Source organism: Zootermopsis nevadensis, unplaced genomic scaffold (genome assembly GCF_977971745.1).
Source record: "Zootermopsis nevadensis isolate Lab colony 2312 unplaced genomic scaffold, Znev_1.0 Znev_ptg000004l, whole genome shotgun sequence".
Lineage (NCBI taxonomy): Eukaryota > Metazoa > Arthropoda > Insecta > Blattodea > Termopsidae > Zootermopsis > Zootermopsis nevadensis.
Genome location: NW_028259136.1, coordinates 8,255,469 through 8,274,558, shown reverse-complemented (window position 1 = coordinate 8,274,558; position 19,090 = coordinate 8,255,469). Strand labels below are relative to the sequence as shown.

The 19,090-nt window shown below is 39.1% G+C and overlaps 2 protein-coding genes across 4 annotated transcripts in view; one reads left to right on the top strand and one right to left on the bottom strand.

Moving 5' to 3' along the window:
* Src42A (Tyrosine-protein kinase Src42A) overlaps window positions 1-9,265 on the top strand; it is a 40,309-nt gene extending 31,044 nt beyond the window's left edge. For all 3 annotated transcript variants that reach the window (XM_022077562.2, XM_022077561.2, XM_087343079.1), the window contains exon 8: window positions 794-9,265. In XM_022077562.2, the coding sequence (XP_021933254.1) occupies window positions 794-1,002 (209 nt within the window). In that variant the 3' untranslated portion in view covers window positions 1,003-9,265. The remainder of the gene's footprint in view (window positions 1-793) is intronic.
* A 1,758-nt stretch (window positions 9,266-11,023) lies between these two features.
* LOC147874838 (cytochrome P450 4C1-like) lies at window positions 11,024-19,090 on the bottom strand. Its single transcript, XM_087343086.1, has 11 exons — window positions 18,916-19,090; window positions 18,467-18,573; window positions 17,668-17,758; window positions 17,304-17,489; window positions 16,931-17,000; window positions 16,188-16,314; window positions 15,729-15,810; window positions 14,796-14,905; window positions 14,306-14,374; window positions 13,436-13,604; window positions 11,024-12,389 (listed from the first exon to the last, which is right to left on the bottom strand). The coding sequence occupies exons 1-11, from the start codon at window positions 19,088-19,090 to the stop codon at window positions 12,043-12,045; spliced, it is 1,533 nt and encodes a 510-aa protein (XP_087199212.1). The 3' UTR covers window positions 11,024-12,042.

Sequence of the window (19,090 nt, the reverse complement as noted above, 5' to 3'; positions counted from 1 at the left end):
AGCTAGCCATTGCAACAGGCATTTCCTTGTGAGGTTAAACATAATAATGTATTTTTATTTAATTTTAATTTGTGTATGTACCGTGTTGTATCTAACCGCATGTGAACTTTAAAATGATTCCTATTATTTTATGTGCATTATTCCTCCACATCCTCAATGTGATTGATTATTCTTTTCAAGTTTCACTACTTTCAGTTCTTGTCTATGGCTTGACTGGAGAATTTGTTTGTTTGTTTGCGTTGAACACCTCTGATCACTTATAAACAAAAAACAGGCCAGTGTATTTATTTGTAATGATGCAAATTTGAATGCTAAGTGAGGAAGTGCGATTTGTTCGAATGTAGAACTGAATAATTTAAAAGTGATGAGTGACATGTTGTAACTTTGGGCTTAAAAAAATTGTTATATTTTTTTAATATTTTAGAACAGCCTGTAATGTGTATAGGATGGTAAAGAAACTTCAGTTGTTTGCTGTGGGTGTTAATAAGCCGCTGATGATGGTTTGTACAAATTGAAACATGTTAGGTAAGTGAAATACATGCTAACTCCAGCCTTTTATGATGATATTGTTCTTCTGGGTTGTGATGCCATGTAGGTAGATACAAATATGCAACCCTGAAGATGGACACATTATGTTTTTCCAGGTCTGCAAGTGTACGTGGCATCTCAACCCAGAACGTCATTATCACCCTCAACCAGATGAGAACCTCAAGTCTCATCCAGTCTTTTGTTGTTGTACTTTGATGGTTTTAGCTAATATGAAGTATCTGATGGAGTTTGTTTTGTATTTCAGGGATGACAAACGCTGAAGTACTGCACCAGGTGGAGCATGGCTACCGCATGCCATGTCCTCCAGGATGCCCCACAGCCCTGTATGATATAATGCTGGAATGCTGGCACAAGGATCCCATGAAGCGACCAACTTTCGAGACCCTGCAGTGGAAACTAGAGGACTTCTTTACCATGGAAGGTTCCGAGTACAAAGAGGCATCAGCCTACTGAGACCACGCCCACCTCCCGGAGTGGCCGCCTTCAACGCTACGGTTACGCCTTCCCCTTCCTCCTCTCCCCATGTAAAGAGGATTGCATGGCCGGTGACCTGCCGCCTCCTTCCGTTAGTCTTGTCATGTTGGTCGCAGCTCCTTGCTGGGGTATGCTGCCATGCATTTGCAAGAATGAGACTGGAAATTTGAACACTAAAACTTGGCTGTTCTCTTTTAGCACCTGGTAAATTTGTGTTCTGCGTGTCGTCAACATAGCTTGCCCATCGTCAAGGTACTGGATGTAGAGTATCCTGTGATTACATATCACAGTCTTCCACAGATGTGTCTGTGATACTTTGTATCAAGTGAATGATGTTTCTTGCAATTCCACTTCACCTGATACCAAGGATTTTCAGTCTTTTGCAGACCTAGGGCCACAAGATTGTAAATGACGATTTATTGAAACAAATTTATGGAAAATGCTTCTGAATTAGTAATTTCTGATATCAGGTAACTATTTTTCATCACATAGGGTAACAGTGTTACAGTAAATTTCTGCAGGCTGCAAAAAAGATATATATCAGCAAGCTATGGGTTGAGAACCCCTGCCGTAGACAGCGGAATTCCCATTTAATGTTTTTATTTGGTCTTCCCCATTATCTCATTGTCATGTTCACTTCAGTTGATGTTTTCCTCAGTGTAGCATTATTTCATAAAAGTGTGTCTAATTGAGCCATGGTACCATAGTTTGCGTGTCATGACATGTCTGTGTACTTGGCAGATGAAGTAAACTGCGAAGTTTGAGTAGATAACTCTCTTAGTTAATTGTAAGCTATCGGAACACAAGTTGTTATACCAAAGCTCATGTTATTAACATACCCTCAGACACAAGGGGAGTCAAATCGCATGAAGTTCTGTTGTCGATAAAATTTATCCTCCGTATCCGACCTACATGTAATTTTGTGTTGGCTACGCCCAACTGCCATCTGCAGGTACAGGCAAGGAACTTTTCCGCTGCCATTCTTTCAGATCTGAAGGTTACAACTGCAGTAACTGTTTCATCATGTCATAATGTATTTAGTACTAAGCATGTGAATTCTTATGTTTTTTTTTTTGATTATGTCATTAAGGGTTGATGGCGGAGATATTATTGTGGAGGTCACTAATAAAATTTTGTCTGTCTCTTGTCAGGTTTAGAATTATAATATATAATGCATGGAGAACACAATTTTAAAGTTATGACACATGTTTTCTTTTTCTTAATTTGCATTCCATTTAGATATGCAATTTGTCAATAATTACATGCTGTTTCTTGCATCTTTGGGGACTGGTATGAAAGCATTAACTGCACGCACATTTTATTTTGCCTGGAATTTACATGAGTTGTATATTATTCTTGTTTACTGTGAGGTTAGGTTTCAGCCACTTCAGTAAATATAGTGTGACGTAGGTTGGTTCTTACGCCCTATATTGTCAACCCCTGCTGTTTGGAGTCTGTTAACTTGAATACGATCCGACAAATACTTTTACATGGGGATCCACACACTCAACACTTTGCGGTCTTGCTGCCGCCTTGCCCTACAGCTTACACTCTCGATGCTACTTCACCACTCGGCACCCAGGAATGCGACTTTGTTTATATCCCCCTCCCAAGATGTTGAAAGATCCAGACCAGGCAGCCTGGAAGTCAGGTGGCCCCTCCCCTCCAGCGAGAGGCCCCGGCACCGTCGGCGACGCGTCACAATAGCGTCTGTCTTCTAACTTGTTTCTTCTCATGAAAAGACAAGTTTCTCAGTGATTATCAGTCACAAAGATACTCGTACAGAACTGAACCTGACAGAGCACCATTGTTTTTGACTGTGCTGGTTAATGGTGTATCACAGTCTTGTAGCAAGATAAGCGATCGTTCATGTAGCCTCAAGTCGTAGAAGACCTGAGAACTCTTTACGCATTACTTGTGCACTTTAAGTTGGTGATTTTCTCTGTAACAAAGTCCATGAATTTTACTTTCGTAAATTGTGGAATATTAAGTTTTAATACTTTTAATGTCCATATTATAAGGCCTCCACCATGATTTGGATTCTGTGTTAAGACAGATGTACCAGTTATCATCATCATCGTCCTGTCATTAGGAAGAGATGGAATTTCACCGTACAGTTTCATACAGCATCAAAAGTGGATTCTTCCATTCTTGCCATGTTGGCAGAAACTGAAAACATTAAAGATGCAACATATGAAAGCATTAAACAGAATGTGGTTTTACTTTATTCATCTTCTATATCTGTATCTGTGTGGGAAGCGCCCTGTGCGTTTCGTACACTTGTGTATCTGTACTTAACTATGCTGTAATATTTACATTTCAACAACTGATCGCTTAATGTGATACACAAGAACATTACAAGAATTGTGTTAAAGACAACAGTGGGAATTTGATCTGTGGCCGGCGTAGCCACAATCTGTGAGAGTCTCGCTGTGCTGCGCGTTGCAAAAAATATGTAAATAAAAGTGAGGAGCCCGAGAACTCAAGAATTATGAGCAGCGTTCTTCTCTCAAGGTTTAATTTTGAGTGTCGGCCATGTTGCACTTTTCCAGGATGAGTGGGCAGTGATGAAATGATGGATACCGGAAGGAGAGCAGCGATTACGATGGAAAACCATCGGGGAGAAGTTTGGAAGGAACTGTGTGTTGTAGCGAATTTTCGGGATTGGTGGATCATGACCAGAATGACGTTACAGATGGACAGAAGCTTTTTGAGATCATTACATATGCAGTGGTAGCCAGTGGAGGGAACGGTAGTTGTTTTTAATACAGAACCCTTTTTATGTTAGAACGGTAATAAGCATTTTTGCGTAAGTGATGTACCAAACTGTCTTTGGAGATGTGTTAAAGTAAAGCTATCTTGTTTATATGCCAATGTTGGCACTTAGGGGAGAGGAGATATGGCTCCTAGTTGTTCTCTACCTCAGCACAAGATGGGGCAAGTGGTCAGCAGCACACTCTGGCCACACTTTACCCCCAAGAAAGGACTTCGGTGCCCATCGGACAGGGAGCTGGGTGAGCCCCAGAACAGGTCTGGACACAGGGGCTAGAAGAAAATACTCCGCTCCCCATCGGGGAACAAATCCTGATCTCCCAGCCCATAGCCAGTCACTATACTGACTGAGCTACCCAGCTTACTTTGGAGATGTAAACTGTGGTTTTTATTTACTTTTGTGAAGCATAATGTAATGTTTTCAGAACGTAAGTAAGAGACGAGTGTTCAGTGTATCGACAGCTGCAACTTATTATATGTAGAAATGCCTGTGAAGAGTGAAAGAAAGAAACTGTATGTTGTATTGCTGTTTCGGTGTTTCATCAAAGTAATCGCCCGTGTTTGTGGAACGTATGCTTCAGTGAATGTTTACTTTCACAGAATTCCATTCCCTCCACCTTAGTAAGCATGGCTGTTCTTGGGACCATGTCACGACTAGCAAAAAACACGAGTGGAACCTATTATTCTAAATTAATGTAAGAAAGTGAGTCATAGTTGTCTTTTGTAACTGTTTTGTGTGGAATGACATGAAGACTGGTGTTTGTATCAGATTGCCCATCTTTTATTGTTATCAATGAAATTTGATTTGTTGCTTCTGCGGTATACAGGCAACCCTCACTCATGGAAGCTTTTAACTGCCTCCGTCACTATCCTGGGTCAATACTGTTTCATTCAAGAAATTGCTTTGTTTTGTTCTACCATTCGTAGAATTTAAAGAATTGCATATTTGTGCAGTGTGGCATTCAAGCGTTGTGACAGTATGTACTGGCCAATAAAAACATGCAATGTGGATCTGAAAGAGTTAGGGTAAAATATGGACAATAAATTTGTAGTTTAGATGCGTCATGTTTGTGTTGAAATTCAGTATATATTTATTTATTATTTCAGTCTATACACAAACTTAATTGTAATTTTTAAATGTTGTTGTTAAAATTAAAATTAAAATTTAGCGCTTCTTCATCGTTATTACGATGTTACATTTCAGCGCTTATTATTTTACGACATGTTTCGATGCTATTGCATCATCCTCATGTTTTTTATTGTTATTTTCATCTTTAAGACTAATATATATTTATTAATGCAACCATTTATTGATTTATTTGTTTTGTAGATTTCTTTTTGTAGGTATTCCTTTTGATCTTCGTAGTGTTTTGCATATTTTTGGTCAGTTGTTCATTATTCAAGAGTTGTGATGTGTGGTGTGTCTGCGTCTGTGATCAGATGATGACTATCCATAATAAGCGCCGAAATGTAACATCGTAATAACGATGAAAAGCGCTAAATTTTAATTTTAATTTTAACAACAACATTTAAAAATTAAAATTAAGTTTGTGTATAGACTGAAATAATAGATAAATATATAATGGAGAATAAAGTCGGTAGTTTGAATACCATTCAGGGAAACAGGCTGTCCCATAAGAAATAACAAATATAATTAATTGTTATGGCTGTGTAACTGCAGTGAAGGTAAAAGGCCAGATGCCTAGAAAATGTCATTGAGCAAGGGTTGCCTGTCGGAGGTTTCGCTACTAGCAGTTTTTGAAAGATACATTTATTGCGCAAAGAACTATTTATTGGTACAGTTTCTTTATCAGTACTGAAGTATTTAATTGAAATTTAGATTTCAGAATATTTACAGACGTTCGTTTTTTTGACAGTGATGTGTTCGCCTGTGTTATGGGGAATGAAATATTGAATTGAATTTCAGCAGATTTGTTAAGCTATTATTTTACATTGAAGCCATTACTCCATTTACCTGCTCTGCAGGGTTTTTTTTATTGTAAATAGGGCTTAACCCCTCTCTTATAAAGATAGTGTGATACTCTATGCAACAAGTGCCAGGCCGTAGCATAAAAACTGAATAACACTTTCCTCTTTCCACATCTCGGCCTATTTCAAGAAATGGACCTATCATGTACTGCATTCAACACATACTTTGGTGATGTTCCTAAGAATTAAAAATGTAGAACCAACGAAGCGTATGTCTGGTTCATTTCTCATCAGAATGGTTACCCTCTGCAGCAACAAGTGATCACAAAATTATTAAACTTTAAATGTTGGTAGAATTGGACATTATTTTTTGAAGTATTGAAGACCAAGATTAGCTAATCCTATATAGCTAATGTTAATACACTTCCATTAGGTATGTGTTACATATGGTGTACCATGTGATTCTGTGTATATAAATTACAGTTATAGGTTGCCTAAGATAGGAGTAACAAATGGAAAATTATGATAGATATTAATGATTTTTATATGACTTTATTGTATGTTTCCATCGTAGTGTCTTGAGTACTCAGGTTATCAAGAAATACATTGTATTGTGGCCCAGGGGTCATGACGTCTTGCCAACTTTGATGCCAGTTTTATGCACGGATCACTTCAGTTATATCCATTCTTCATTTTGGGGCTGCTTGGTTACTGTCTGTACTGCCTGAAGTTTATCATGGTTTTCTCGGATCTTTCGAGCAAATTCTCTCATATTGCCTTGATTTAAAACATGAATACCTCCTTCCAAATCTTTACCTCTTTACCATTCATGAACATCTTATTTCATTCAGTACTATAATTTATATAATTGGCACATCATTATTAAGGAAGCTGAGAATCAGTCTGTCGAGAGATTACATTTTGCAATTTCTGTGTGCTCTGGAGTGCCGATATATGTGTCTTATTTTGTTCTTGACCATGGGGGCTGAAAGAAAAGGCCCTTGCTCTCATGTTGAAAGCCTCGGGTTCTTGTTTGGGTAGATTCGTATGAGATTCTTGCACGTTCCTTTGCTGTCCGACACCTCTGACAAAGTCAGAACTGTGTAGGTGACGAACACCAGGACTTGTCACATCCCCCATTGCTTGGAGTCCAAATAATTGTCTAAATAGACTCTGCCAGTCATCAGCTACGTCACTTTATCTTTAAAAGTCCTCAGGGTTACACAACTGCAGCGTGTATAAAGTGTTACAATATGTACATAATCATGAATGGTATGGAGAGGCGTTTGAAAGTCAGAAAAATCCTCCATCGACACAATCTGTAATCTTGTTAATATTTAACTGAAGCACCTCTTGAATATTGAATATAAATCTGGAACTTTGTTTCTTGGCTTAATGAGAATAAACACAGTTCTGTGCTATGATACTCCCACTTTAGACATCGATACCGTCACTTGCCAAGCAAAGAAGGCAGTAGAAAGACAGGTCAGGTATGAAAATGTTGCTTGGGGCATGCGGGAATTTGTTTCCATCCATTTGTCATATGGCGTATGGGAGAGGAAGTCGAGAGTTGCATTTAGCTTCTGGTCTAAGAAGTTTAAGAATTTAAGTGGCACACTTTTCAGAAGTTTGATTGACTCATATTTCAAGATACTGTTTGGACATTGACAACTTTTTCTCGTTTTAAATAACGTGGGTCACATATTTCTCATTTTGCTTCTATTCCTACTCACCATTGAGCCTGACAGCCCATTCTGTTATCTCTCGCCAGCAGTAAATCAGCTGATCGCTCTGTAGGCTGCCGAGGTCATGAATGTGCGGTGCTTTACCTCAACTCCCCGTGTACACCTTCATGGTGTGCTGCATTGCAGTCTGCAGATCCTCAGCCTTGAATAAAACTTCTCACTGTAGTGTGTTCTGATCACACATTTTGTTTCTCGTACTTACGAAATGAATGTCGGAATGCATTAGTGCATTCTTCGTAATGATATGGGCTAGTTTTATTAAGTGGTCCCCACATGGTAGGAACCCTTACTTCCTATTTGAAGACTGAGACAGACAGAGCCAGCCTCTGATGTGTCATCCCCTATTTTCTCTAGGCTCTGTGCGGTGTCCAAAGAAAATACTTCTATGATGATAATAGCCCACTGTCACCGACCTTAAGAATCGCAGTTGATATGTGTTGCACAGTCAAGTTTGTACAAGGCGAACATATAATTTGGCAATTAGATAATATTTAGAGTAAGGAACTTCTTACTATTTGAAGGTCACAGGTTTTTTGAAAGCAAACATTTTTTTTAAATTTGTGACATCTGTGTAAGATTATGATGATGTTTCTAGAGTCGATTATTGTAGAGAAATGAATTTATTGGTATGGCCATGGAACTATGCTTTATAGAACTTCTGGCATGAAGAAGCGCACATTTTATTACCTGAAAGTTGAGAGATTGTGTTCGTGTATTAATTCTTTTATGTGTAAATATATGCAGTATTTCCAGATGCATCAACTTTTTCACACATGATGAATCACAGCTGTACATAAATCTTTCATAGTTTTAAGAATCACATTATATTCTTCTTTATCGATAAATAAGTAAGATATTGTTTGGGAATTGGTTTATATTTTGGGTTTATCAGTGTATTTACCTTAATTGTGGCAGTGCAAAATGTTGGCAGCAATGATTCCTCTGTCTTGACAAATGAGTACAAAGTAGGTTGTCTGGTAGAAGTTTACCGACGTTTTAGTGGCCCCGATGATGGAGGCAACAAGGACCTCATAAACTTCGGTAAACTTCTACCAGATTACATGGCGCAACAACCCAGAAGACAGACATCTTGAGACTCACTGCCGTGAAAACCTCAAATCTTATAGAGTACAAACTGGATTAGTTTGGTGAAGCCAAAGTTTGCTTGTTTTATTTGACAGTGCCTCACAATACAGTACTTTTCATGACAACATTTCTGGGTCATTCTTTTTGTGGAGCTTAAGTTACACCTGGCTTACATTTTCTAGAGATTGCTGTTGCAGAAAAGTATTTACAACTCTTTAATCTGTCAGATTGTTTTTAAAACCCTGTAGTCATCCTCTTTGGTTTGTAAATACGAGCAAACTGATATGTGATTTGTCTCCCACCTAATGTAATTGAATAGGCTGTGTGTTATGAGATTTTAGGTTCTCACAGTGGTGAGGATCTGGATTTTGATGCCATGTAGACTCTTGGGTAGACTCTAGCATTTCAGAGAAACATACTGTCTCCACATTCAGAGGAATCTTGCAGCAAGCCAGTTTGGTTTTTGGCATTGCCATCGAAATACATTTTACTGAGTAGAATATATTGAATTTAGAAAAGTAATATGCTGAAATATGTTGCTTTTTGTTTTCATAATTTTACCCACTGTTTTTATGCCATTTTCTTCTGCGTAACAATTTTATTAATTTTAAATTTACTGTTACCCTCTTTTATACTTTGTACAAGAATTTTATCATTGTTCCACGTGAATTATCTTATCTGGAATAAAAAGTGTTGTCATGTAGAGTTAATGGAGCTACTTTTCTAAAAACATAAAGCAAATGTCCTTCAAGCAGTAATTTCCATACCTTGTATCAGGCTATTTTTCTTGTATGGTTAAACTGTATTTATGTGTAACTGTAATGTTTAGGAATGGTTGTTGCAATAGGTGGGTCATTTTCAATAAAATGTAGAGATAAGCTATGTGGATGTAGACAAATATGAACCTGAGTATAATAATAAGGCTTATGACATCAGATAACTATCATATTTAAATAACCCTTTAGGCCTAGTAAATATTTTCCAAATGCTTGACACGGTAAGTCTGTAGTTACGTATGTTTGTTATTGAGTCGGTGTAAACAACTATTATTATGTTCTTTTTGCACGAAGTGTATAGTGAGAACGCAAGATGGGCTTGTGTCCGCCCAATCGATTCAATTCGAGAGCCACTGGACGGATTTGGATAAAACTTTTATGTGAAGGTTGTGTTATTCTGAGCTACCTGGAAACTGTGCTTTGAGCGGTGTTAATAAAATTACATTTATGTGAAGTGAGGCAAAATTTAGGTTCTGTGATCCGGTCACTAAAGTGGGAACTGTCGAACAAGACGTATTTAAAACCTCTTAATGTACATTGCAAATAACGCATGAGGATATTATGTGCAGCTCAATAAATGAAATAATGCTCGTAATGCCACTGTGATTTTCCTGAGTTGTAAGGCAAATACTAGCACAGATATTAGGGTAGCGTATAATTTAAGAGGCACACTCCCAAGTCAAACGATCCCATCATATCTCGGTTCAAATCCCAGAAAGCCATTCAGCTAGAAACCTTTTAACAAAGAACAAGTTGCCTGATGGAATAATTTCCCACCAATATTAATAGCCCCTAGTTTGAAAAAATTAAGGCCTACCGCCACGAAAACGTTAGCGTTAGCACACCCCCATCACAGATTGTTGAATTATCTGTGGTCACAATGTTTTATTATCTGTAGCAGCCATGATTATGTGGTGGTGGCGGCGGCAATTAAGTGAAGAGTACGAAGTTACGAGAAAAGTTCTCAATTGGAACATGAAAAAATTACTGGTCCAGTTGTGTTTATGTGCAGTAGTGGTTTTGGACAACACTGCGATATAAGCTAGGTAAGGCAGAAACTTATTACTAAGAGTAAGTTCTATCCATGTGATATTTGATGAAATTTCTACAGGTTACAACGTGAAGGAAATCCTAGCAGTAGGGATTCCCATTAGACGTATGTGGCCAGTATCCATTCTGGCAGGAGTCTGTGGGTGTTAATAACAAAATCAATAGCAATAATTTTAAGCAAAGATTAGTTGCACATGTGTGTACATTAGCCCACTGTGCTTCATTACATATCCATCCAAATGTAAATGAGAAATGAGGTGTCAGGACGTGTATAGGAATTTTCTGGCTCAAGCAGGGCGGTTCCTAGGGGGCACATAGGGTGTGGATCAAATCGGTCTAATCTGTGTGAAGCTCATAACAATTTACTATCATATCTTTTGTGTTAATGTCATGCCACAAGCTATTTGTGCACTGTTTGCAAACAAAACATCAAAGTCCCCCGAACGAAAGGTTTTATTTTTATGCATAACACAAAGTGTTACCTGTGTCAGCTGTCCAACTGGCTCTCCATCATTAAATTGTTAACTCCAAAGGTGGAAGTCAAGCCGGCCCCATAATATGGGTATTTCAGTCCTCTGTTCTCATCTGAGATAGAATGTAATGAGTTGAAGTGTTTGTGAATTGTCCATTGAAATTCAGCAATAATTTATTAATTTTTTTTAATTTATTGTTAATTTAAGAAATTTTTTTTCTTTCTATCTTTTATCTTACATGTTGGAAGATAATTTTCTGTGAACTTGTTTCAAGCAACCTTTCAGTATTATAATAATGTAGCAGGTTGCATATTGTTTATAGAAAAAATGAGAGTCGTAATATACAGTTTTTTCCCTCTTTAAGTTTTCTTGTTAGCTGTTTCATATAATTATTGGTTTCTGCTTAAGCCTTGATTACCAGCCTCCATATATGGTATGGACCACAGTTTTATTACATGACATTGGCCCCCGTACTTGGTATAGATCAGGACACAGTTTAAATGGATGCTATCGCTTGAGGGTTAATTACATCAGATATTAATGTAATCCTTATTAATGGCACTGATAACCATTTTGAGAACTTTTTTAGTTTTGTTGTATCTGGAACCAAATTGTTTATTTTACCCATGTCTCCATTTTCTTGGTTTGAGGAAAACAAATGTAGACCAAAGACGTTCCTGGCATAGGAAATAAGACAGCAAGCTACAAAGTACTGCCATTAGGAACAAAACTGCAGCATAAATACACATAACCTCAATTTTTTGCTGCTGTACCTCAGATTTATAATTATGGCTTAAGTAATACCATCTGTGTCATGTTCTTTTACAAAATCCTTATCTTGTATTCCCTCCTTGAGAATTAGATGTTTGTCCAATTTGACAACAGTAGGTGGTAACTCATATTTGAAACACACAATGTTAATTAGAATAGACAATTGTGTTCTTAATGTAAGTTTTTCTGTTACAAAAGAATTATATAAAGAAATATGAGTACAAAGAATAGGTGCTGTAATGTGAATATATCTGTGTGTACGCACGCACACATACTACTACATAACAATACACGATTTAATGTGATGTGAGGCAGGTTATATGAGTTTGTTACTACATAAAATCTTTTGAGAAACAATCGGTGGCCACTGTACCTAGATGGTCACAAGTGTTAACATACTAAGGCCGTAGTTTATTTTTAAAGTGAGTCCCTTGGTGAGATGACGACTTTGAGACCATTTTCTGGTTTTAAAATTAGTTCCACCGTCAAACTGACGTCCTCTCTCTTGTCAAGGGAACGCAGTTTGTAGTGACGCAGGAGGTAGGAGAGCACCGTCTTCTCCTCGAGCAGGGCGAACTTCTGCCCTATGCAGTTCCTGGGGCCTGCGCTGAAGGGGATGTAGGCGTAGGGGTGTCTCTTTGCTGTCCTCTCCGGCAGGAAGTTGTCCGGGTCGAACTTCTCGGGGTTGGGGAACTGATCAGGGTTCCGATGGAGGAAGCAGATGTGTACTGTTGCTATTACTCCAGCGGGTATTGTATATTTGTCTGAAATTCCATATGGATTGAAGGTATAGTTATGGATTGTGTAACATTGAGAGGTGAATTGAATTTTACTAATGTTAGGACTAGTAGTGACTCCTCAGATTTGAAAGAAATGCAGCTAGTTCCTTGGGGTGAGATATGACCTTGAGTTGTGCAGTACCCACTCAAGCAGAGAGCAGCACATTTCCTACCAGACTAGCAGTAATTTGCGATGTTGAATGATATCAGAAATGTTCTGAATTTCGAAGGTTAGGTTCCAAAGTAAAATTAGTGTTATTTGTATGGAGAAACTTTCTCCTTGCCTTTGTTTCTGATATCCATGGTCAATAAGAATGATATTTATTAACAAATTTTAAACTAATACTAATTATTTCCAAACCTGTTTAAACCCATTTTTAACTCATTTCTCCCACATGTGTTTATGTTTTCAGTTTTAACTGTTCTTTGTAGATTTATATTCAAATAACGAGGTTGGTCGTTGACAACAGAATAGTTAAAAGATAATGAACCTGTATTAATACACATAAAATGGACACTTTTATAAAATATCAGTTATACCTAAAATATAGCTCCATGTAATTAAGTCAAAAGCCTAAATTAAAACTAACTAACAAAGAAGATGGCTTAGGGAAACTGAAGGTTCATCACCGAATTAACCAAAGCCCTCCACCAGTCCGTGTCCTGGGCCAGCAAAATCCAGTCGCCTTCAACGACTATCTCCCATAGATTCCGCCTGACATTATCCTCCCATCTGCGTCTAGGTCTCCCCAGAGGTCTCTTCCCTTCAGGTTTCCCGACCAGTACCCGGCGCAAACCTCTCACCCCATCTTTGCTTGCATTCTTCTTGACTTAATAATTTAAACTAAGCACAAAAATATTTAAACAATACCTAGTCCTTTAATATTTGGCAAATTTCTGTTTAGCTGAAGATGATTGACTTCTGGGATGTTATGCTCTGTGGTCCTGTCAGAGATGCTCAGGTGCAGCAACTTGGTAGACAGCCATCTTATACTTGTTACGTTGGTAACCTGAAATCGCACTCTGCTTACCTATTTGTACGTCTTCTGTTATTTCTCTGGAAATGAAGGGTACACTGGGGTACAATCTCAGAGACTCTTTGATGACCCTCTCAAGGTACTTCATCTCACTGAGGTCCTTCATCGTGGCAGGGCGGTCGGACCCTTGGAAGATGCTCTTCTGCTCCTCATATACGATGTTCTGGAAAATATCAGTCCATCTGCAGGTGGTGGGTTTTTTTGTTGCATGTCTCTGACAAAAGTTCTGTGTTTCCTCTTTCATTATGTTGATTGACTGGGTGCCTAATTGATTGACTAAGGGGCGTACTGTTCCCCTGAAGAAGTGTATGAATGACTGATTGGCTGGCTCCCAAAGTCGCTGACCAACCAAATTACTATATAACTTTGTAATTGAATTGCAGATTCACTGACAAAACTGGCGTCTTACAAATGGGACATTTCTGTAAAGGTACAGCATTCTGTCGTTGTTATGATGGTGTAGTTTAGGCTGATAATTGCAGAGGGAAGTTGTGTCTTTTGCCTCAGAAGTGTGCATGGCAGTCATGTTTATATTACTGATCTTTGGGTATGGAATTTGTAAATAAATCAGGGGACATTAGCACCTGACTAATGGGGCTCTGAAGAATGAAGGATGGCTGCGTTGTCGACATTCATCTTTGGGTTGTAATGCTGCGTGGACTTGTAGTTACTGCATTTTGGAGAAGCCATGAAGATGGAAACAGTGTGTTTCTCAGAAACATCGGTACCTACTTTACAAGTCCACATGGTGTTACAGACCAGAAAACTACCAACACTTTTACCGCTATGAGAACCTTTCTCATATAATGACGTATTCTTTCAGGGTCCTCAGAGTGTCATGGTAGCCCATATTTAATTTCTTACCTGTATATCGGTGTGCAGGCCTAACAAATAGGCTGCCCAGGAGATACCAGCACTCGTAGTATCATGACCCTGAAAGAATAAATTGGTGTTGATTTAAACTCAAGAATTTTGTAGAATTACCAACTGCAATAAGGCAGCGTGTTTAGAAGACCTAGGTACAAATGGGACGGTGTTATGGAAATAGGAAGCAAGGTGAGATTGGACCGCCTCGGGATAGGGTTCAGTGATAAGCAGTTGTGAACATGGTAGTGAAGCTTGGGTTTCCGTAAAGGATGAATATCTTGACCATCTGAGTAGGTATCAGCATTTCAAGGAGGACTCTATTGCACGGTAAGATTTTTATATTAATGTTATAGTACCAATGTCCGTAATTGAATCGTGAGACTAACAGATGACACTTGAATGTGATGATGACATTTTGAAAATCTTTAAAGAAAGAAATTAATATTCTTTAACACAGTTTCATATTTGAATGTAAACTTTCACCTACTTCAAACATGAAAGTGTCCACTTCCTCCCTCAGCTCTTCATCCGTCAACTTGACGCCGTTGTGTGATGCATCCAGCAAGAGATCCAAGAACGCCAGCCTTCTCTTTGTGCCTGAAATCCATTAAAAAATACTGTGTGCCAAGTTATTTGAACTTTCATTTATCATCTGTATTCGAAATACTTCCAGAAATGGCCTCGTCATAACAGCGCTTGTGAAACAACATTCTGCCATCTAGTATCGTTGCTGAGAATTTTTAGGCCAACCACGTGTGCCTGAAGATAAACAAGCGAATGTCGAACTGGGCATTATACAGCACAGATAATTTCAATTGATTCCCAATAGAAATTTTAGCGATATTAAATTTGTTGTCTTGATTTTTCTACAAGTCTGACTTTGATAATCACAATAGTACTGGAAATTATATGATGTTACAATTTGTTTTCCGTTGTCAAATTCAGGTTACTCTAAGAAATAACACTGAGCAGTGAGCAAATAACTTTGCCTCATTACATGCCATGTAGGCACTTGGGAGGAGAGGAGGTACAGTTTCTTGTCATTCTTGACCTTGGTACTAGATGTCAGCATCATGCCTCATCCATGCTTTACCCCCAGGGAAAGGTCCTCCAGTGGGCCTTAGAGCCGATCTGGATCCAAAGCTTAATAGATAAATCCTTTGCCCCTGCTGAGGATCAAACCCTGGTCATTCAGTCTGTAATTAGACACTATACCAGATGATCTACCCTGGCTGCATAGCAGGAGATGCTCAGATTGAATGTTAGCCTGAGTTTGTTGTCTTCCCAGCTTATTACAGTAGTATCATAAAATAGGCTAAGACCACTTCCTTACTGATTTCTCCAGATTTATCACCCGCAGTCTGTCTGCAATATCATAGTTGACTCATACAGCACTCTCAAATAACAATGATCAACTAACCTAGAGCGGCCTCCTCTGTCGCAGTCGATGTCTCGTATTCTTTTTGTGTTTGCTTATGGAGTTCCTTGCGTTCTTGAATGACCTGGAACAGCGTATTACACCCTGCATCATGATTGTACAGTCGGTAAATGAATACTTTGGTGTCGCTAATGGAGCTAGCACGCGTTACTTTCTGGGTCATTTCCTGTTGTGTTTTCAGAGGAATTCATTGTTGGTAAATTCAATTTGAAATACGATGATCATTTAATTCAGTAGTTTAATAACAAGCATGCATTTTAACGGCATGCCAAAACTTATGATAAACAAACTCTTACAGCATTTTTCATTTCAATTACATGATCTTTTTCTGCATTATTTATAATGCTGCTTAGTAGAACGTAGTTCTTACTGCCACTCAAAGATGGCATGCTTAGTAGAACGTAGTTCTTACTGCCACTCAAAGATGGCAGCATACTGTACCCTATTTGTGAAGCCATGCAGAACTTTGAGGCACTCGTCATGTCTTCTGCCAGCTTTCGTCAGCTGAAATACCCAGTCGGGATACAGCCACGGACGAATCATGCGAAATAGTGTCAGCTCGCTCATACTGCACAGAAATGGATGTCACAACATAAATAAAACACTTAACGCTTTCTTGGTTCATGGATAGTTTACCCTGAGCATGGAGACAGCTAGTCTTCAGAATGTTGACTTTTGACTCAACATTAATATGGCTGATCGCCCAAGACAATTTTATAACATTGTTTGTGTTCTGTTGTATATTAAGTCGTACAACAAGCTTTCTTCCGCATTTAAGTGGCTCGGAGGTGAACATTATGCATTCTGTGTCTTTGCCTTGAGAAATTGGTCCATGCACCCCTACGAGCAGGAGGCTGACCAAACCCCGGGCACTGCACTGGTCATTCTAGGAATTGGTTAGGCCCTGATCACATAGTCTGCGTTTAATTTAATTGTTTTTTTATCTATGAGTGTACCAAATTTAGTTGAAATTAATAATCAGGTCACTCGTTAGTATGGAATGTCATTTATTTCTCGAGAGTTTCGAATTACGATTGCAGAAAGTTTCCAGAATCAATTTCACATTCCTCATTGGTCTTGAGATTACTTTGCCGTCTTTACCAGATTCTGTCCTTGGTAATGATGGTCACTGATATGACACTTAAACCCTGTGTTTTCATATAAAATCTCGCATTCTTACGTACTCGTACACAGCAGACAGATAGTCTGAATCTGTTTCCTCCTGGGCATGAACTGCTGTGCCCATGGCTGTCTCTGCAACATAGAATTATTGTTTCATTATACAGCCTGGCAGGTTTTCGTGGACTTTCTCAGTACGCCCACGCTAAGAACTTAAGCGTACTTCCTATCCATGAAGGGAAGATTTCATGCAAAAAATATAACCGATTTAAAAAAAAATGGCCTCTGACTTCAAGGGAACACGCCCCATTCTGCCGATGAAATTTAGAACAGCGCCTGTTTAGTTTAAAAGCAATATATTTAGGACTAATGTGATGTAGGGGTGTTACTGGGGACCACCTCTTTTGGATTTATAGAGTTAAATGGTAACATTTGTACCACATATGATGTCTAGGGCGCACTTGGTGATGTAGGGATACACGTCGAAGCCCTGAGATCCGACTTCCTTCTGCAGCTTTCTGACCAAAATCTCGCTCTTCTCCGAGAACACTTCCAAGAAGTTGTCCAAGATCTTGAAGTGGAAAGTCGGCGTTATCATCTTCCTGTGGGTGTGCCACTTCTGACCTGGTGAAAGTCGTTTGAAAATATCATAAGACCCTGCCTATTCCACCTCAAAGAAGAAATTAAAAATGGTACAACTAACTGGTCCTTTCAGTGTTGATATCCATGCTTAAACAGAGAGACATACTCTGTAACAGGGTGTCAGAGAAGGAATTTCGTACCTCAGTATACTCCTACGTACCTTTGGCAGTGAGCAGGCCTGTTCCAAGCCAGGGATGCAGGAAATTGTACAAGAATGACTTATCTATGTGTTTACTACTGCCCAGTATTGTCTGAAACAATCACCAGAATCAAAAGACGACGTACTGTGGTCGCACATACACTGTACTCCATAATTATCTTTACAGCTTTAATACTTAATAACCAAATAATGAGATGGGATTTCACAATGCAGTTTTTTGCAACCCCTCTGGACTCTTTTTATGGGGATATGTTAAGGATATAGCCACGGTGGTCTAGCGGTTAGAGCGCTGGCCTTGTAATCCTGTGGTATAGGGTTCGATTCCCGGCGGTGCCCGAATTTATAACTTGTGTTGGGCAAGGCCGTGGTCTAGGCAACACGGAGTTTTCCTCCGTGGCATCCCAACAATTACTCCATTCACACACAGAAGAAGGCAATGGCAAACCACTTCTGGATCATCTGCCAAGAACGTATATGAACAGGTCCCAGTCCGAGAAGAGAAAAGGATGGAAGGATCCTGTTCATATGGACCTGTTGTCAGACAGAACACTAAATAATAATAATGTTAAGGATATTGTGTACCGAACAGAGACTCGCAATTTGGAAGACCTGAGACGAAGGATTAATGCAGCCATCGCATGGAGCGAACATGGCAAGAAATCGAACTTCGTCTTGACGTGCTACGTGCAACTATTGGAGCGCACGTAGGGGTGAGAGTTACTCTTTCATATGCAAAAATCCGCATTGTGATATCTTATCTCATTATTTGGTTAAGTGTTAAAGTTTTAAGGATAAGTACCTCGATGTGTTCTGGTTTCGTGAGGTTTATTTCTGGCACGTGCCCCATCCACGTCCGATACAGAGGCTGGTACGTGTCGCACTCTCTGTTTCGCATGTACAACAGCTCTTAAACAAAAAAAAACATCGCCTGCTGCTTTTATCTTCAGCATTGTAGGGTTTGAGGTTTTCACGGCGATGAGTACGAAGATGGCTGTCTTCTGGGTTGTAGCGCTGTGTAGTCTGATGATGCAGGCAGAAGTGACCTCTGAAACGTTGGTAAACTTGTACCAGACTACACGGCGCTACAACCCAGAAGACAGCCATCTTCGTACTGAGGCAGTGGAAACATTTGCTTCATACGGACTGGTATATGGGATACAGCAGTTATCAGAAAATTGGTAATATTCTGGAAAAGCGTGTTTCATACTTGCTTATGCTCCAAGAAGTTGTTTGATATAATCTCTGTACCTGTTCTGTGACCCAGAATGAGGGGTAATAATGTTCCAACAATGGGATAGGAGGGTGGACCTGGTAAACGATCTGCCAAGAGTTTGAGGTGAGCTCTGGCGGTGCTTTTTATAAACAGCGATAAGACCACTGCAACCAGCAGTCCCAGCAGAAATAGCTGAGTCACGGTATCCAT